Source organism: Salvia miltiorrhiza, chromosome 1 (assembly GCF_028751815.1).
Source record: "Salvia miltiorrhiza cultivar Shanhuang (shh) chromosome 1, IMPLAD_Smil_shh, whole genome shotgun sequence".
In the NCBI taxonomy this organism is placed as follows: Eukaryota; Viridiplantae; Streptophyta; class Magnoliopsida; order Lamiales; family Lamiaceae; genus Salvia; species Salvia miltiorrhiza.
In genome coordinates this window covers 57,476,228-57,492,009 of record NC_080387.1, presented here as the reverse complement: position 1 = coordinate 57,492,009, position 15,782 = coordinate 57,476,228, and the positions used below count along the sequence as shown (strand labels likewise).

General features: G+C 33.1%; 2 protein-coding genes across 3 annotated transcripts; both read right to left on the bottom strand.

The window, feature by feature from the left end:
* Positions 1-6,304: 6,304 nt before the first annotated feature.
* LOC130998006 (uncharacterized WD repeat-containing protein C2A9.03-like) lies at positions 6,305-11,625 on the bottom strand. 2 transcript variants are annotated; one of them, XM_057923453.1, is made up of 10 exons: positions 11,264-11,625; positions 10,742-10,832; positions 10,397-10,564; positions 10,181-10,267; positions 8,875-9,009; positions 8,101-8,211; positions 7,836-7,927; positions 7,654-7,756; positions 7,176-7,262; positions 6,305-6,960 (listed from the first exon to the last, which is right to left on the bottom strand). In XM_057923453.1, the coding sequence occupies exons 2-10, from the start codon at positions 10,802-10,804 to the stop codon at positions 6,550-6,552; spliced, it is 1,257 nt and encodes a 418-aa protein (XP_057779436.1). In that variant the 5' UTR covers positions 10,805-10,832; positions 11,264-11,625; the 3' UTR covers positions 6,305-6,549. The 2 variants fall into 2 exon arrangements, with proteins under 2 accessions (XP_057779436.1, XP_057779430.1); XM_057923447.1 differs by having other exon boundaries at positions 10,742-10,896; positions 11,264-11,612.
* Positions 11,626-12,417: 792 nt separating this feature from the next.
* On the bottom strand, positions 12,418-13,170 carry LOC131010566 (uncharacterized). Its single transcript, XM_057938132.1, has one exon. It carries the CDS (start codon positions 13,168-13,170, stop codon positions 12,418-12,420), a length of 753 nt encoding a protein of 250 aa, XP_057794115.1.
* Positions 13,171-15,782: the final 2,612 nt, after the last annotated feature.

Sequence of the window (15,782 nt, the reverse complement as noted above, 5' to 3'; positions counted from 1 at the left end):
TTCATTAGAGTAGTGCTATTTGGACAAAATTTGTCCGGACAAAAATAAGGTTAATTTTTTTTTAAAATCAATTTATTTATAAATTTTGATTCAAATTTAAAAGGGTGTAATTAGTTTTATTGTTTTCTTCGTATTGTAGTTTTTTGGTAATTTTTTAACAATTTATTTTATTTTTTGTTAATTTATTTGTAGTTTGTGTACTTTAAAAATAATACTCCCTCTGTCCACGAAAGAACTTCATATCTTTCCTTTTTGGGACGTCCACAAAAGAACTTCTTACCTATTTTAAGACTATACCCCACCACTTATAATCCTCTTACTTTTCACTTTTCACAACTCTCAATATTAATTATAACACTTTTTCACCACTCCCAATACATTCAACTACCTTTTATCCACTCTCAATACACTCAACAATATTTTTTCTTAAAATCAGTGCCACTACTTCCTATGAAGTTCTTTCATGGACGGAGGGAGTAATAATTAAAAAGGTTATTAAAAAATTACAAAAAAATACAATATAAAGAAAGCAATAAAACTAGCTAAATTTTATTTTATTTTGAATCAAAATTTAAAAAAAAAATATTTTATAAAGTATTTCATCATATTTTGTCCGGACAAATTTTGTCCAAATAGCATTATTGTATTCATTAAGTAAAGTGATGAATTTGAGACCTCACCGTTCACACACAGTCCACGGGAGGTCACACCTTTTGGTGTTCCCTTGGGGACATCTAAAATCAGTGTTGATCTATATAATATGCATGTGTTTTTGAATTATATTTAATACCGAAAAATGAGGAAAGCCTTTTTGGGAGAAATAGAAAATAATAGTCCATATTTTGTGAGCACCTTTTCCAAGTGATGACAAAAGATGATTCACATGATGCAGATGGGCAGTCACGGGAGGCTCGACCTCGACCGGCTACTGCTGTTGGTGGAAATATATGAACCACTATGGTCCCACTACATTAAATTATCACTCCTCCACATATAACAATTTAATATGTCAAATACTTTTTCTCTATATATTATATAAAATTAATAATAGGATTCACGAGCTTATTACAAGTTTCTCCAATACGGTTATGCATGGGATTGGTCCGATGAAGATTTTGTCTCACATGTGCAATAGGAAATAGATTAGACTAAGATGGAATATTTGAATCGGTGTGAATTAGCCTTTCATTCTTTAATTAATTATTTCAACTTTTTGAATCACACTCAGTTTAGTTAAAAGCCATATAGCTTTTTGGGTTACTTCATGAAGTAATGAGCGTGACACGCCTCAAGAACATTACGCATTGGGTAATATATCTAATAATTAATGGGTTGTTTATCTTATGTGAAATTGGGCTACTATAGAATTTTAATCATATCAAACTTTGGATTATTTGTATTTCTTATTTGTGAGTTGCGCCTTTATATTTTAATTTGTTAGAGAAGTGACTGCATAGCTATTATTAAGAAGTATAAGGACTTCAGAATAATTAAGTGGAAGTTGAGGGATTTGAGAAGCAAGTTAGTTAGCGTGTAACTAACTCTCATTCCTAGCTTTCCCGTGAAGTTGCAGCTGAGTTATTTATTCCTTTTCAATTGTATATATATATGCAAGCGGTTACATCTTAAACTTTATTATTAGATTCATTCTTATTCATTGTATTGGCTGAGAAAAGGGATATACAAAAAGAGAGAGATCAAAGAAGTAGCCCATCATGTTAATCAAACCAATTCACTCGATTTCGGACCTCGATTTCGGACTAATTCATTCAATTTCGAGTTATTTTTAATTCGAACCTTTCAAACTTTAATTTTTATTTCAAGCTAATTTCTTTTGCTATAACCTTAACTCTTCGGTTTTTGGGCTAAGCCCATCAAGACAAAAATATTTATGAAAGAAAAGTAACATATACGATCTTTTTTATGATTATATTATTGTAATAAAAAATAGATCATATTTCTCAATAAAAATAATTAACTTTTATTAGATAAAAAGCGAATGTCATTTCATGAAAGGTAAGAATTTGATGCACATTTAACCTAAATGATTATATTTCTTTAATTTTTCATGTAAGAAATTATTATTTTGCAATGGAGAAAATAAAAATACACTCTACAAGTATTAAAACTTTATTATCAAATTCAAAATTAAAGCAATAAAGTTTGAGAACCAAGTAATAAGAAAACAAAAATCGATTAATTAGACCAACTCATTCGATTTTTGGATTATTTTCGATTTGGCCATTCAAGTACAATTAATATTGTCTACAATATTTTTTTTTCAAAACTTATAAATTTACTAATTTGTATTACCATGCTTTATTTAATAATACAATTGTCATTTTTACATAAATTATTATTATTATTATCATTATTAATTTATGTTTTGAAGCGCATTTATATTTGTACAATTGAAATTAATGCATTTATATCAACATAATTAATGAATGTGTTAACAAATTTTTAAAATAAAAAGATAAAAAAGTAGAAAAACAGTAGTTACTATTTACGGTAAGCCGACTTTGTTTATATAGATATAGATATAGATATAGATATAGATATAGATATAGATATAGATTATTATTATTATTATTATTATTATTATTATTATTATTATTATTATTATGTAATTACGTTCACCTACTTCGGTCAAGTACAATGGGTGAAAAATATAAATAAGAGCAAAGAATCAGCCGTGACAACATAGCCTAGGCAGACCACCGTTGGCAGTCCACCCGTGGAAACGCCACCTGTAACAGCTATGTCAACCTACACCCGTGGCAGCCATGTCAACGACACCCGTGGCAATTCCAACTATGTTAACCTCTATTTGTGGCAATCGTGTCAACGCCACCTTTGGCGTCTCCAGCTATGTCAATGCCACCCTTCGCACCTCCAGCCATGTCAACAATTTAGGCCTAATTGCACTGTTTAATGGGCTTTAGGGCTAGGTCCACTTAATAACTTATAAATATGACTCTTATGTATAGAATTAGGGGTTGATTCATTATAATTATTCAACTCTATAATTGTATAACTCCACAAATAGTAAATTTTCTCGGATTTCTTTCCATGGACGTAGATCTTAACGATAAAACCACATTTTTATATTTTTATATTATTTATGTTGAGATTAATTCCACACTCATCAACTATATTATTATTAATAATATTAATATTAATAATATTAATATTAATATTATTATTGCACTCATATTTGTAATAGTATAATTAAAAAATAAATTATTTGCTTAGTTAAAGGTTATGTGTTTTTATTTTCAATATAACACAATAATTTTTATCTATTATTTTAACTTAATACAATGTTAATTAATATATAATTAATTAACGTTATAAAAAAAGACTACAACAATTTACCCCGTGTATTGAAGTGTCCCACATTGGATTGGAGATAGTGGCATGAGCCACTTTATATGGTGAGGCAACCCTCTCCTTTATAAGGTCTTTTAAGAGAGGAATGAGCCCAATATCCATTTCTAACACCGTGCGTATGCACGGTGGAATACTAGTTGTAAAAATAAAGAAACACTAAGCAGTTTAATTTATAAATGTGTTGACGCCTTAAAAAAAACAATTAAGCGTGTACGTTCCATTATGTATATATATATATATATGATGCGTTTTAATTAGTCATGCTAAACTTTGTGGCTACGAGTCTGAATTTCTGAGCGGAATGAAAATTTGTTGTATGAGAAGGTGCGTTAAATATTTGGTATGACAATGACATTATGTATCGCAACTACTCACTGAGAGTCATTAACACGTTGAATCAGTAACTTATGCTCCAGGAATATATCTTTCTGAATTAATTGCTACCATTCCAAACCAATCTCGAATATAAGTGCAACAAGATGTGCTTATTCAAAAACTTTAATATAACATCATTTTGGACACACACCCGAATAATAATAATTTGTGCATGCCGTCTTATTTCTTTCCTCATCTAGTTTTCGTTGCTCTTTATCATTCAAAAGTTCGAAAATATGACGTTCGAATTTATTTTTAGTGGAAGAAAAAAAAAAAAAAAAGAGGGAAGAAAATAATTCAACTTTTTATTTGTCCTGGTTTTGGTGTGTCGTTTTATGTTAATGCCTACCTGTTTGGTCTTTGTCGCTCTCAGCTCAATCACATGCACATACCATTCTCAAACAAAATAATTTTGATAACTGCCAAATCTTTTCCACCCTAATCTTCACTCACTTCAATTCATGACAGGTAAGTAATTCATTACCAATTTATAGATAAACTTATTTTCATCTTTCCATAAATATTTTTTATTTTGTCTACCACACAATAGCCCTGGCTCAGGCTCCTTGAGATGAGACTCTGCATTTTGTGTTTTCCTTCAACTTCACAATTTTCCATTCATATATACTGTTAGTGTAAATTTTGAACTAAATTATATTTTGCCTTCTTTTAAGTGTTTAGAGATAGTCTAGTTATAGATTTTAATACTACATATTTAAATACAAAAGATACCAAGAAAAATCTAGTCAAAGCATGAAGATACGAAGGATTATTAAGACAAGTATAGTTTGGGATCAAACATAAAGGTTGACCAATCACGTCTTCTCTTAGCCTTGAAGCTCCAAGACCTCTATAATAGAGGAGAAAGAAATAGCATTTGACACCAATTCATACAGTGCAAAGTGTCATTATTGAATAACATTGTTTTTGAACTTATTGTTACAACATTCTAATTGACAATCAATCTAGCTACTTCACCTTTAATGCAAGACTCAAGAATTTAAGTATCTAATAAGTTTATAGATTAGTTCAATGAACACATGTTACTCATGCTAGTCCAATTTAGCTCAGTATAAGTCTAATAGCTTTGTGTTGCTAACATGTAGAAATGAATTTTATCTACTTAATCAAAATGAATTCTTAATTCTAATAAATTATAATTTATTTTATAGTGAATTCGTATTGTAAATTAATCAATAATGCAGTATAAAAATCATTTTATTGTATCCACAATTTATTTTAATTGTTACAATTAATCTAGTATTACTCTATTCGATCTAATTTGCGAGAACAATATACAACATCATTTATTAGGGTCTTCAAAAACATTCTGTCCTTCCACCTGAGAAGCTAAAGACCGACAAGAAACATGCCTGCTTCCTTGATTAATTTTGGAAATTTCGTTTACAGGGCATTTTGACAATTTATTTCCTTTAGAGTTGCCACTTTTGGCAATTGATGCACCCGATGTATCCATTTTTATTACTCTCTCCACCCGTATAAGCTTATTGTAATTTACACAAGAATTAGAAAAACTCACTGAAAATAAAAATATATAAGTAAATTTTCTAATATACTCTTATTTAGGTGATGAATTAAAATTGAAGTTATTTAACAAATTAAATGAAAATATATTAAAAAATAAGTAGAAAAACATTACTTCTTGTAAAAATAAACCTATATATTAGGAATATTCGCAGAAAGAAAACCTATACTCCCTCCGTCCGCAATATCGTTTCCACATTTGCCATTTCGGTCCGTCCGCGATATCGTTTCCACTTCCATTTATAGAAGTAGGGTCCACAATCTTCCACTCACAACAATTGTGGGACCCAAACTCCACTCACTACATTTCCACTACTATCCACCACTTTTCTTAAAACCCGTGCCGTCCACAATGTGGAAATGATATTGCGGACGGAGGGAGTATATAATTAGGACCGATGGAGTAAATTTTAAATATAATTAATAAATTATAAGTAAAATTTAATAATCTTAATTATAAATTGATGAAATCCAATTGAATTTAATAAAGTGCAGCAGCGTAAATTAAATTTTAAGTAATTAATTAATAAATTACAAATTACAAATTAAAAATTAATAACCTTAAAAATGATGATACCTAATTAAATTTAATAAGAGGGATAAATGCACCATCACACACATATTTGCCGTCGGCAGACTGTATTTCTTGATGCTATAAATCCATTACCAATCGATGATTATCCACACAGGAAAATATTAACTAAATTAAAGAATGTAAAAGCTTGTCAATGTCGTGTGTAATTTTTTCGTAAGCGAAATTCGCCGACTTTCAACTTCAAAAGAGGATATTGCGAATTTCAGGTTATTTTAATTTTAAATTTTACTTAATTAATCCATTTTCATTAAGAACAATTCTGTTTCTTCACGCTAAAAGTGAACACTATTTATATACCTGTAAAAGAGCAATTTTTTATATTGCAAAGCTAAAAATAGGTAATTGATAGTTAGTTGTCAGTATTAACACTACTTCAATCGAAACAACCCGCCCAAATATCTCAGCAAAATCATCTATGTATAATGGTAAATTGGTACTTACATTTCACCAAACTGCCCAAAGAAAAATTTCTTTGCATTTCAAGATAAAGAAGCTTTCTTTCTTCAAAAACATGTTAAAAACTGTACATATTATCGTATCAGGCTAGCCTAGAGCAGGCAATACTCAACGAAGAACGAAAGGAATGATATTTGTAACCTGTCATATGTCCGTAACGTGGTCGAGAAGGTAAGGAGTGCGACTCACAGGGAATCGAGATATTCGTAGGCGTGCCTTCTGTTGAACTGCAGCAAGCTCGCGTATGTCCTGTCCCAGATTCCTATATAGATGGACTCATCGTCTGGACTCAGAGACGCACCGGTTATCTCCCCAAAGAAATCCAACTCTTGCCTTTGCTTGAAGTTTTCTCTAGTGTTGTATATATGCACAAAATCTGCTGGTTCAGCCATCACCAGAAACTGCCCGTCTGCTGAGAAACGTATTGATCTGATTGCGCCCATGTTTCCCTTCAGAATCGCAACTGGAGATGCCAGGTTTCTCACGTCCCACACTCTGCACGTCTTGTCTTGATTCCCGGTGGCGAATATCCTCCCATCCGGGTGCCAACCAGAGGCGAATGAGTAGTCTAGATGACCGGCTACAGAAGCGATTTTCTGAGAGAGAACATGACCAATAGAGTTGAAATCTAGAATTTCATGTTCATTTAAGTTTATGCAGAAAATTTATTTCTGCTAAAATCAATCAGAGACCAGAAACAAATTGATAAAGAAGCATATACCACAAGAAACAAAAATTAGCTTTGTTTCGTTACACATCCAAATAAACTGAAATACGTAAAATTGTAAGATCTGGTTGCAACAAAACTTACCCTCCCGTTTCGAGCATCTAAAAGTAATCCGTCGGGAGCATCTCCAACAACAGCTAGAAGCTTGCGGTCGGGGCTCATTGACGTATGCTGCATAAGAGTACAACTTTCAGCATAAGCACCAAATATACATTATCTTATACACATTAGATGTACAATTTCCTTGTAATTCTGATGTATCTATAACACCTATAGCACTACTCTCCTACAAACAATCAACAACAATTCCTCAAGATCCAAATAAGAGATCCCTTTGGTCTGTCGCTGAGATGATATAACCCTTTGGTGAAAAGTCCCAGGAAATTGACAGATCAAGGACGGAATAAGGTCAAAATGAACTAGTCCACATACCCTCTCGGGTTCGAAGAAAATGATGCTAATTTAGTTTCATGCAGACTTTCAGATTGCAAGATAAATTTTTTAGGATACAGAACAAATATTTTTAAAACAAAATAAATGCATAGCATGAAAAGACACCGACATTGACTGCCCAAGGCAAGTGGAAGTGGTTGAGGAGCTGAAATCTCTCCATGTCATATTCTCTTACACCGCAATCATTACTAGACGCCATGAAATGTAATCCGCTGCAAGATATTCAACAATTCGAATCAGTTGATTGAGAAGATAATCAAATATGAAAGCAAATAACAATGATCACATTACCTGGAGGTGTCATATATATCGATGGCATTAATGATGGCATTCTCGTCATGTGTAGCTCTTGTGCAAAAGCTTACACCCGATTTATCCAAGCACTACAAGCTCAATGAAATACAGATCAACCATGAGAACAGGTCAAAGCATGAAAGGGAAGTTGATGCTATTATGCACTTTCGAAATGAAGCAGGGGCTGAGATTTTAATATGCAGCCTGTTTCAAACTAATGATTGATCAAGAGGATTCACAATTCTGATGAATCTGTGTTCACCTTGCAGATAAGTTCTCCATGGAAGCCGCCTGCCACCAAAAAACGATCTTTCACGGCCAGTGTGCTCAACTGTGTTCGTGTAAATCCTTCCAACAAGGTCCCTGGATATCTCTACATGGATGATTGAAGGAAATATTGGTGGAATAGAAGTAGTACAAACAGGTGTCAGATGGATCTATGCAAAACTACATGAAATACAAATAGAATATGCAAAAGATAAATATATTTACATTCAAAATAACACAGGACAAACAGAGTTCATATAAAAGTCGGGGTTAATTGCATGTAAATACATGAACTTCAACATTTTATGAATTTGGCCCGAATTAAATTCGGGCAACAATTGATCCTACATCACTGTGTTTCATATAACATAAAAGCGACGTTTTATGAATTTGGCCCGAATTAAATTCGGGCAACAATTGATCCTACGTCACTGTGTTTCATATAACATAAAAGCAACGTTGTTTTCTTCCTCTAAAACCACTCTCTCTGAACCCTATTGCTCGCAACATAACATGAAATATGAAGAAAACGACGTTTTTATGTTATATAAAAAAAAAGCACAGCATTTTAATTATCGGCTGTAATGTCACGTAATAAAATTCCGACATCCATGAAGGGAAAATTGTTGCCAGAACATTTAATTCAAGCCAAATTCTAAAATGTTGGAAGTTCATGTATTAATTGACAAAAAAAAATAGTGTTGATTAAAAACCAAAATTTGAGTATACTTTGTGTATGTACAAGCAATTAACCCTAAAAGTTACATACCTCTGTTGGCTCAATATTCCCAGAGAAGTTAAGTACTTCAGTCAGATTCTGGAGTAATGATGACCAGTGCATAATCGAAGAGTTTGCAAGCAGATAAACATCGTGTTTTGATGTTGTCCAGACCAAGTTCCTCAACTGCACATTATATTCAGCAATTAGCACATTGAACTTGGGTTGTACAACGGCCAGCAAAAAGCACAAGAAACCTCAATCAAGATAACTGTTGCTAAAGATTAAGAGCATCATTGTCCTACGCAAAGATTCATATACAGTCACTCTGTGTCACCAGTTGACGGTCCAAAAGAGACTGTATGTTGAGGTCCTTCAACCAACTCTTTCATGGGTAGTCTTTTACAATCCAAGTTATGGAAGTCCTATATATAGGACGCGATAAAAGCCACCTTCTTTAGTATATGCTATGAAAGGTGAGTTATTTTTCCTGAGGGAAGCAAATGTTCCAGTCCACACCGAATGAAGTTGATCCTAGTACACTAGAACCCCAAAAACATCAACAAGTACAACTGAGCACCCTCAAATAAATCTATTTTGAAAAGCTGAAAACAAAACACATATACATTATTGGATATCGTTCAATATATACATATTCATCCAGTCAGTCATCAACAGAGTGGAAATCTCAAAATCCAAATAAATCAAATCACAGATGCATGCATGCACAGCTTAAAGTTCATTTTCATTAATGTATGAGTATATAGATTAAGGCCATCACTTCAATTCTCGTCATCCATCCGACTATGATGAAGGAAATAAAGAGATAGATATCCATTACATCTGTCTGGATTTTGGACCCTTAAATTTCTGAGGTCAATGTATAATACCATAACACATTACATTAGTAGCTCATACATAATTAACAAGCGAAAAATATATTATTTCTCATGTCACATGTGCTGCTGATAAATTCCAAAACAGAAAGTTTAAGTAAGGTGTTGTAGAAAGTCTGGAAACAACTACATAGTGATTAAATATGAGCACCTGGTGGTATAACAATATTTAGTTAAGCTTTTATGGCTTAGTACAACTAGCAAAATATAATGGGAAAAAAAATGATGCTATGTATTAAGTGTCATTAAGGTCAAATCATAATCCTTCTTGTAAGTTTACACGTGTGCACGCCATTTCATGGAAACTAAGAAGATGCAAGCTTGTCCCACAATTCTAGTACAAACGAAACAATCAAGTATCCATAGAAGATATTGGAATTCTGGTAGATTTCATTTCTTACAGCCAAATTCAATTTCACTCAAGGAAAATATCATCTAAAACATGAAAAAGATGAACCAACCTGAAAATGCAGGAATGTAGGCTTGACCACTCTTGTATTATGAAAGAATTCATAGTATCTACCTCCTTTGTCTGTTGAATTGCTCCCCTACAACGATAGAAAAAACAGGTTACCAAAATGGAACTAACCATAATCCACAAACTGGATCACGAAATAATATAGAAAACAAGAATTTTAGGGAAAATATTGACAAAAAGAACAGTTTAAATTCCTCACCTTATCAGCAGCTCTCCCAGATGAAGGTAAATTCTCATAATTTCTGTACTGTTCGAGACGAGTCAATCGGTAGCTTCCTCTGGTTATATTTAATCTATCCCATGGAATACCCTGTATATCTTTTCCTTCCCTTGCTTGTGAAGAAGATGTATCTGTCACTTTCATCATCTGTTCAAACCAAACCAAATTGAATCGAGCCAAATTACCAAAATGCATAATCAATAAGATAAGGCACTCAGTGACAACACACACACATCCAAAAACACTTGATCTTCTACATTAATTTTTCAAAGGAAAAACAGATTGAAGCAAGACAAGAAACATTTGTCCAAGAATGTGACTAACCATCTCATACTCATCGAGGTTTGCATCATCAGCAGCATGGTATTCCTCATCAATTCCATCCATAACATCCACCAAGTTTTCGTCGTCCACCCTGTAGAACCGTTCATCAACCCCATTAAACGACATCGTTTACTTCTTCTTTTTCTTCTTTTTTTCTAGACCAACATCATAACAAGAAGAATCCATATTTCAGCCATCACTATTTCAATTATAAAAAAAACAATCCAAAGGGCAAGAAAAGAAATGTAGATAAACTATGCTTGGAAAAAGGCTATATACAATCACTGAAAACAAACATCAGCAACAAAACAAAGTTACAGGGGCAAGTAATAAGAACATTGAAACTGCCCCGTAAATGATTCCGAGATGGAAACTTCCCCCAACTAGGAGCAGAGCAAAAACAACTTCAGCTGCTAAACTGAAATTAAACATTCATAATAGATACTCCACTCTCCAAGAAAATGAACTTCATTCGACTTAATAAGCAAGAAAATCCTACTAATTGCGCAAGAAGAATTTCACCTTCAAACTGGCAACGCCTAAAATCAGCCACGAAAAAAAAAACAAGGGAAGAAGGATGTAAAATAGGTGGAAGATTGAAGCTTGGAGATTGCGTCAAAAAAAGGAAAAGGCAACAGAAAGTGAAGGCAGTAACAGTGAGTAATAAGAGGGAGTTGGCAGAAGAGAAGAGAGGTATATGAAAGGAGAAAATAGAAATTATTCCTAAGGTGTGTATTTATATTATAGAGTAGAAATGATGACAAGCGAGCTATATGAAGGTAGAGAGACAGGGACAAGGTTGCCGCCTTGGCGTTGGCGGTGGGAAGATTGGGACTTATACTTGGGAAGAGAGAGAGAGAGAGTGAAGCGAAATATAGATTGCATGCGTAGACAGATTTCGACTTTGGATGGGTGTTTGTGGTGTGGGGTCCACCTTTCCAATTCCTTGCCACTATTTTTTTTTGTTTGTTAATATCTCTGTACCTGGGTAGTACTCCATTTATCATCGCCAAAATCTCAAGTGAGGTCGACCCAACTGTCAGATATGTAGTACTCCCTCTGTCCCGTCCAAGACGCTACATTTGCTTTTCGACACGGAATTTAAGGAGTTGTAGATTAATATTTTAAGTGTGTAATAATAAAGTGATAAAGTAAGAGAGAGAGAAAGTAATAAAGTGATAAAGTAAGAAAGAGAAGGTAATAAAGTGATAAAATAGGAGAGAGAATGTAATAAAGAAATACTTAATTAGTGTTAATTAAGTGTTTAAAATTTCTTATTTTTGCCAAATATAGAAATGTAGCATCTTCGTTGGGACGGCCCAAAAAGAAATATGTAGCATCTTGGGCGGGACGGAGGGAGTATTAGGTTAATTACGTATAATAAAAAAATCATTAATTTTAATTACATTTTAATCTGAATTTAATATAATTAATTAATTGGATTAAAAGTACTCCTCCGTCCAGCTAAGCTTGAGCAGATTTCTTTTTTAGTTGTCCCGCGAAGCTTAAACACTTTTCTTATATGATATTCACATTTTCACTTTTTCACCTTTTTTTTTTTTGATAAGAGAAAAAGCTTTATTAAAGAGAAGGTACAAGCAGTACCAGAAACAAAACAGACAGCAAGAAACGAAAGGAGAAAGGAACAAAGGAAAGCAAGACACCTCAGAACAGTCTCAACCATGTAAACAGGCCGTTGCGTTCCAGCTGCAGAAATCAGAGGTGTTCAGATTCAGATTGAAAGCCAAGCTCCAACCCCAAATTCTTGTCTTGATTTCAGAAACCATTCTCTCCTTAATCCAAGAGCCTTGATTGAAAATGCATTCGTTTCTCTTCTTCCAAACACACCAAACAACACAGATCCAAACTGCTGTTAAGAACATGACGTCTTCTTTGTGCCCGAGATTAACAAAAACATTGAAATGGGGCTTCGCCTTATGATGAAAGACAACTTGCTTGCCCATCCACTGTATCAATTCCTTCCAAACTTCCTCAGATTTCGAACAAGAGAAAAAAAGGTGGTCGATGGACTCTTCTTTCTCCTTACAGAAAACGCAAAAAATCGGAGGCTGGATAGGCACCTGCCGGCGGATGAGATTGTCTAGGGTTGGTAATCTACCTTTGAGCACCTTCCAGGCCGTAATAATGGCTTTTGCAGGGGCTTTGGTTTTCCAGATCTGCGTCAGTTCACCTTCTTTTCTTTGCTCGTTCGGCTGTCTTTTCTCCCGGCTAATAGCCTCATAAGCCGACTTGACGGAGAAGGCTCCATTGGAAGACGCTTTCCATCTCCAACCATCCCGCTTATCTGTCCTCAACACACAACTGTCAATGAAAGAGATAAGGGACTGGATTTGATCAAGTTCACGACCCCTCGGCTCTCGGCTCCACTCGAGTTTCCACCTCCATACTCCTTCGTCCCAACACCCCATACTCTTAATGTTACCGTCTTTGTTGTTGGAAATCCGAAAAAGTCTGGGAAATTTCTCAGCGAGTTTTCACTTTTTCACCTATCACACTTAATACACAAAATACTAACTTCTTAAAATTTGTATAGAAAAAAAATTACTCAAACTTCGCAGAACGAAGGAAGTAATAAATATGATCGCAAATGAATGTCATCATCTATTCGCCTCCTCTATCTTTTCCTTTTTTAGTTGACTCGTGATAGAGATGATGAAAATTGTCAAAATAGTGTGCATGTGTTGGTTTTGTGGTAGAAGGTTTACTTATATAATTTATTAAAAAAATGTCAAAATTGATTTTTTTTTTTTTTGAGAATATTGTCAGAACAGAGTTGTGAATGTAGTTTCCTGACCACGATTGCTTGCTAGAAAATGTTAGTAGTAAGATTAAATTTTTACTCGTTAAAAATCTTTTGCAAAATGCGGTGTTGGAAAAAGAAACTGCTGAAAGACTAGTTTTCATTGATGGTTGTTTTTCCCTTTTTTGAGCCATTTTTCATCTTAGGAGTCTTCAAATAAAAAATACACGAATACAATAAAATTTCGCGTATGTCGAATTTGTGCTCCCGAAATGTTAGTGATGGCTCCATTTTTCAGCTCTGGTCACACTCCATATAAAATTTACTATAAAAATACGATACTTTCGAGTTTCGATGGAAGTATTAATTATTACCTGAAAAACATCATTTTAGTTGAGTAAGAGAAAACTTTTAGAGCATTCGCAATGAGCTTACTTGATAGCCTACTTGATAGTGATTGTGTTATTGAGTAAGTAGTGCTGTATTGGGGTTACTTGATAGTCTACTTGATTTTTTTAGTTTTTAAAGAGGAGAGAGAAATTTTTAAAGAGGAGAAGAGAATTAAAAAAAAAAAAAAAGAAATTATTCGTGCATACTCGAAGACTCGAGTAGCACTCACCTGCAACGCCCTACTCGAGTGCAATACTCCTACTCGAGTAGGCACTAGAGTAATGCGTTAGTGATGCTCTTATGTCTCAATAAGGGCCATAATATCGTTTTTATTTTTGTCATTTTGATCAGTTCATAATATTATTTTCACTTCTATTTATAATAATAAGGTCCACAAACTCCACTCATACTAATAGTAAAATTCAAATTTCATTCACAACAATATTTTTTACTATCATTATTTTCAAACTCGTGCCGTCCACAAAGTGAAAAACAATATCGTAGACAGAAGACGTATAACATATTTCGCATCAATCTACAGTGTTCATGAAATATCGTATATTGCAACAATTTGTATTGAGTACTTATTTAATTGCATTCGATGAAGAGATAACTAATACTCCCGCCATCCTATTATAAATGTTCTAATTTTCTTAATGGGGTGTCTCATTCATTTTTTTAACAAATAATTAAGACACTAGTTAATTAATGGCCCACCACCTAATCTCTCTCTCTCTGTGTACCTAATTTTACGAATCTCAATTTATTTTTGATTTTTTATCAATTCACTTTATTTATTAATTATATATTTTTTGATTTCTTACTTAAAAGTAATGAGATATTTGTAATAGATGCGGGAGTAATAAAAAAATTCGTGCGAAATCTACCCTATGTGCATATATACTAAATTGAATTTAGTGGTAGGTATAATGGGATTATGGGAGATATTATTTAATTCAGGGTCGTGACATCAACAACGACTAGGAGTAATACATTGCACCTAGACAATCATTTAATTTCATTAGTTTTATGATCATACATATATACATAATGGCAAATGCTACAAACTCGAAGTAGTTAGTGACGATACTCATGAGACATGAGCATGTCCCCAAGCTGAATTTCATGTCCACATTTTCCTTTAATAATTATAGCTATTTTGAAACATATAAAAGTGGCAAGAAACTAAATCTTTCTATTATTATATATATCGATATTGACAAACTATATAATGTATACTAACAAAGAACGTGACCACAATGTGTGATAATATAAACATATACGTTAATTCAAATATCTAGTAGTACAAGTCCCCCAAGAAATTCTTTTCTGGAACAATGTTTCTACTTCTAGATCATTCACCAAATTAAATACACAATAAAATAATTTCTCAAATAGAATAAAATAATGTGCCCAACGAAAATAAGAGGTGTCAAATAGAGGAAACTAAATACCTACCAAAAACAATCTAGATGAATTGAGAGTCAAAAAGCCGACAAAATCTACAACCCTACTTACCACGCCATCGTTATATATATTATATTGTAAATTTGAGAATTTCTAAACAGAAGATTTTGTGATTGTGGCCTTATAAAAATTTAAACTTTTTACGTGGACCTTTTTAGTACATTTGTTCAACCTCTCATTTTCAAAGTTTAGTTGATCTATTTATAAACGCACATGGCAAGAATATGTTAATGTTATAAACGCACGCATAGTTAGACTTCCAACTATTTTGAAACACCTAAATCATTGTCCCATGTTATGTCATGTAAACTACCTACTTGATTAGTAGATAGATAATCAAGAAAATCAGAATGCCCCAGTTTCAGGTTGCTATATAATTCCTAATAGATGATTTGAATAATTAGAAGTAAGATAATGTCGAAT

What these genes read in the sequence shown, in the direction of transcription:
- LOC130998006 (XM_057923447.1), bottom strand. Translation starts at nt 10,867, where the DNA reads ATGTCGTTTAATGGGGTTGATGAACGGTTCTACAGGGTGGACGACGAA. An exon ending in CTGGGAGAGCTGCTGATAAG is followed by an intron (nt 10,268 to 10,396) that starts GTGAGGAATTTA and finishes CTATCGTTGTAG; the next exon opens with GGGAGCAATTCAACAGACAA. An exon ending in GATATATATGACACCTCCAG is followed by an intron (nt 7,757 to 7,835) that starts GTAATGTGATCA and finishes AATATCTTGCAG; the next exon opens with CGGATTACATTTCATGGCGT.
- LOC131010566 (XM_057938132.1), bottom strand. Translation starts at nt 13,170, where the DNA reads ATGGGGTGTTGGGACGAAGGAGTATGGAGGTGGAAACTCGAGTGGAGC.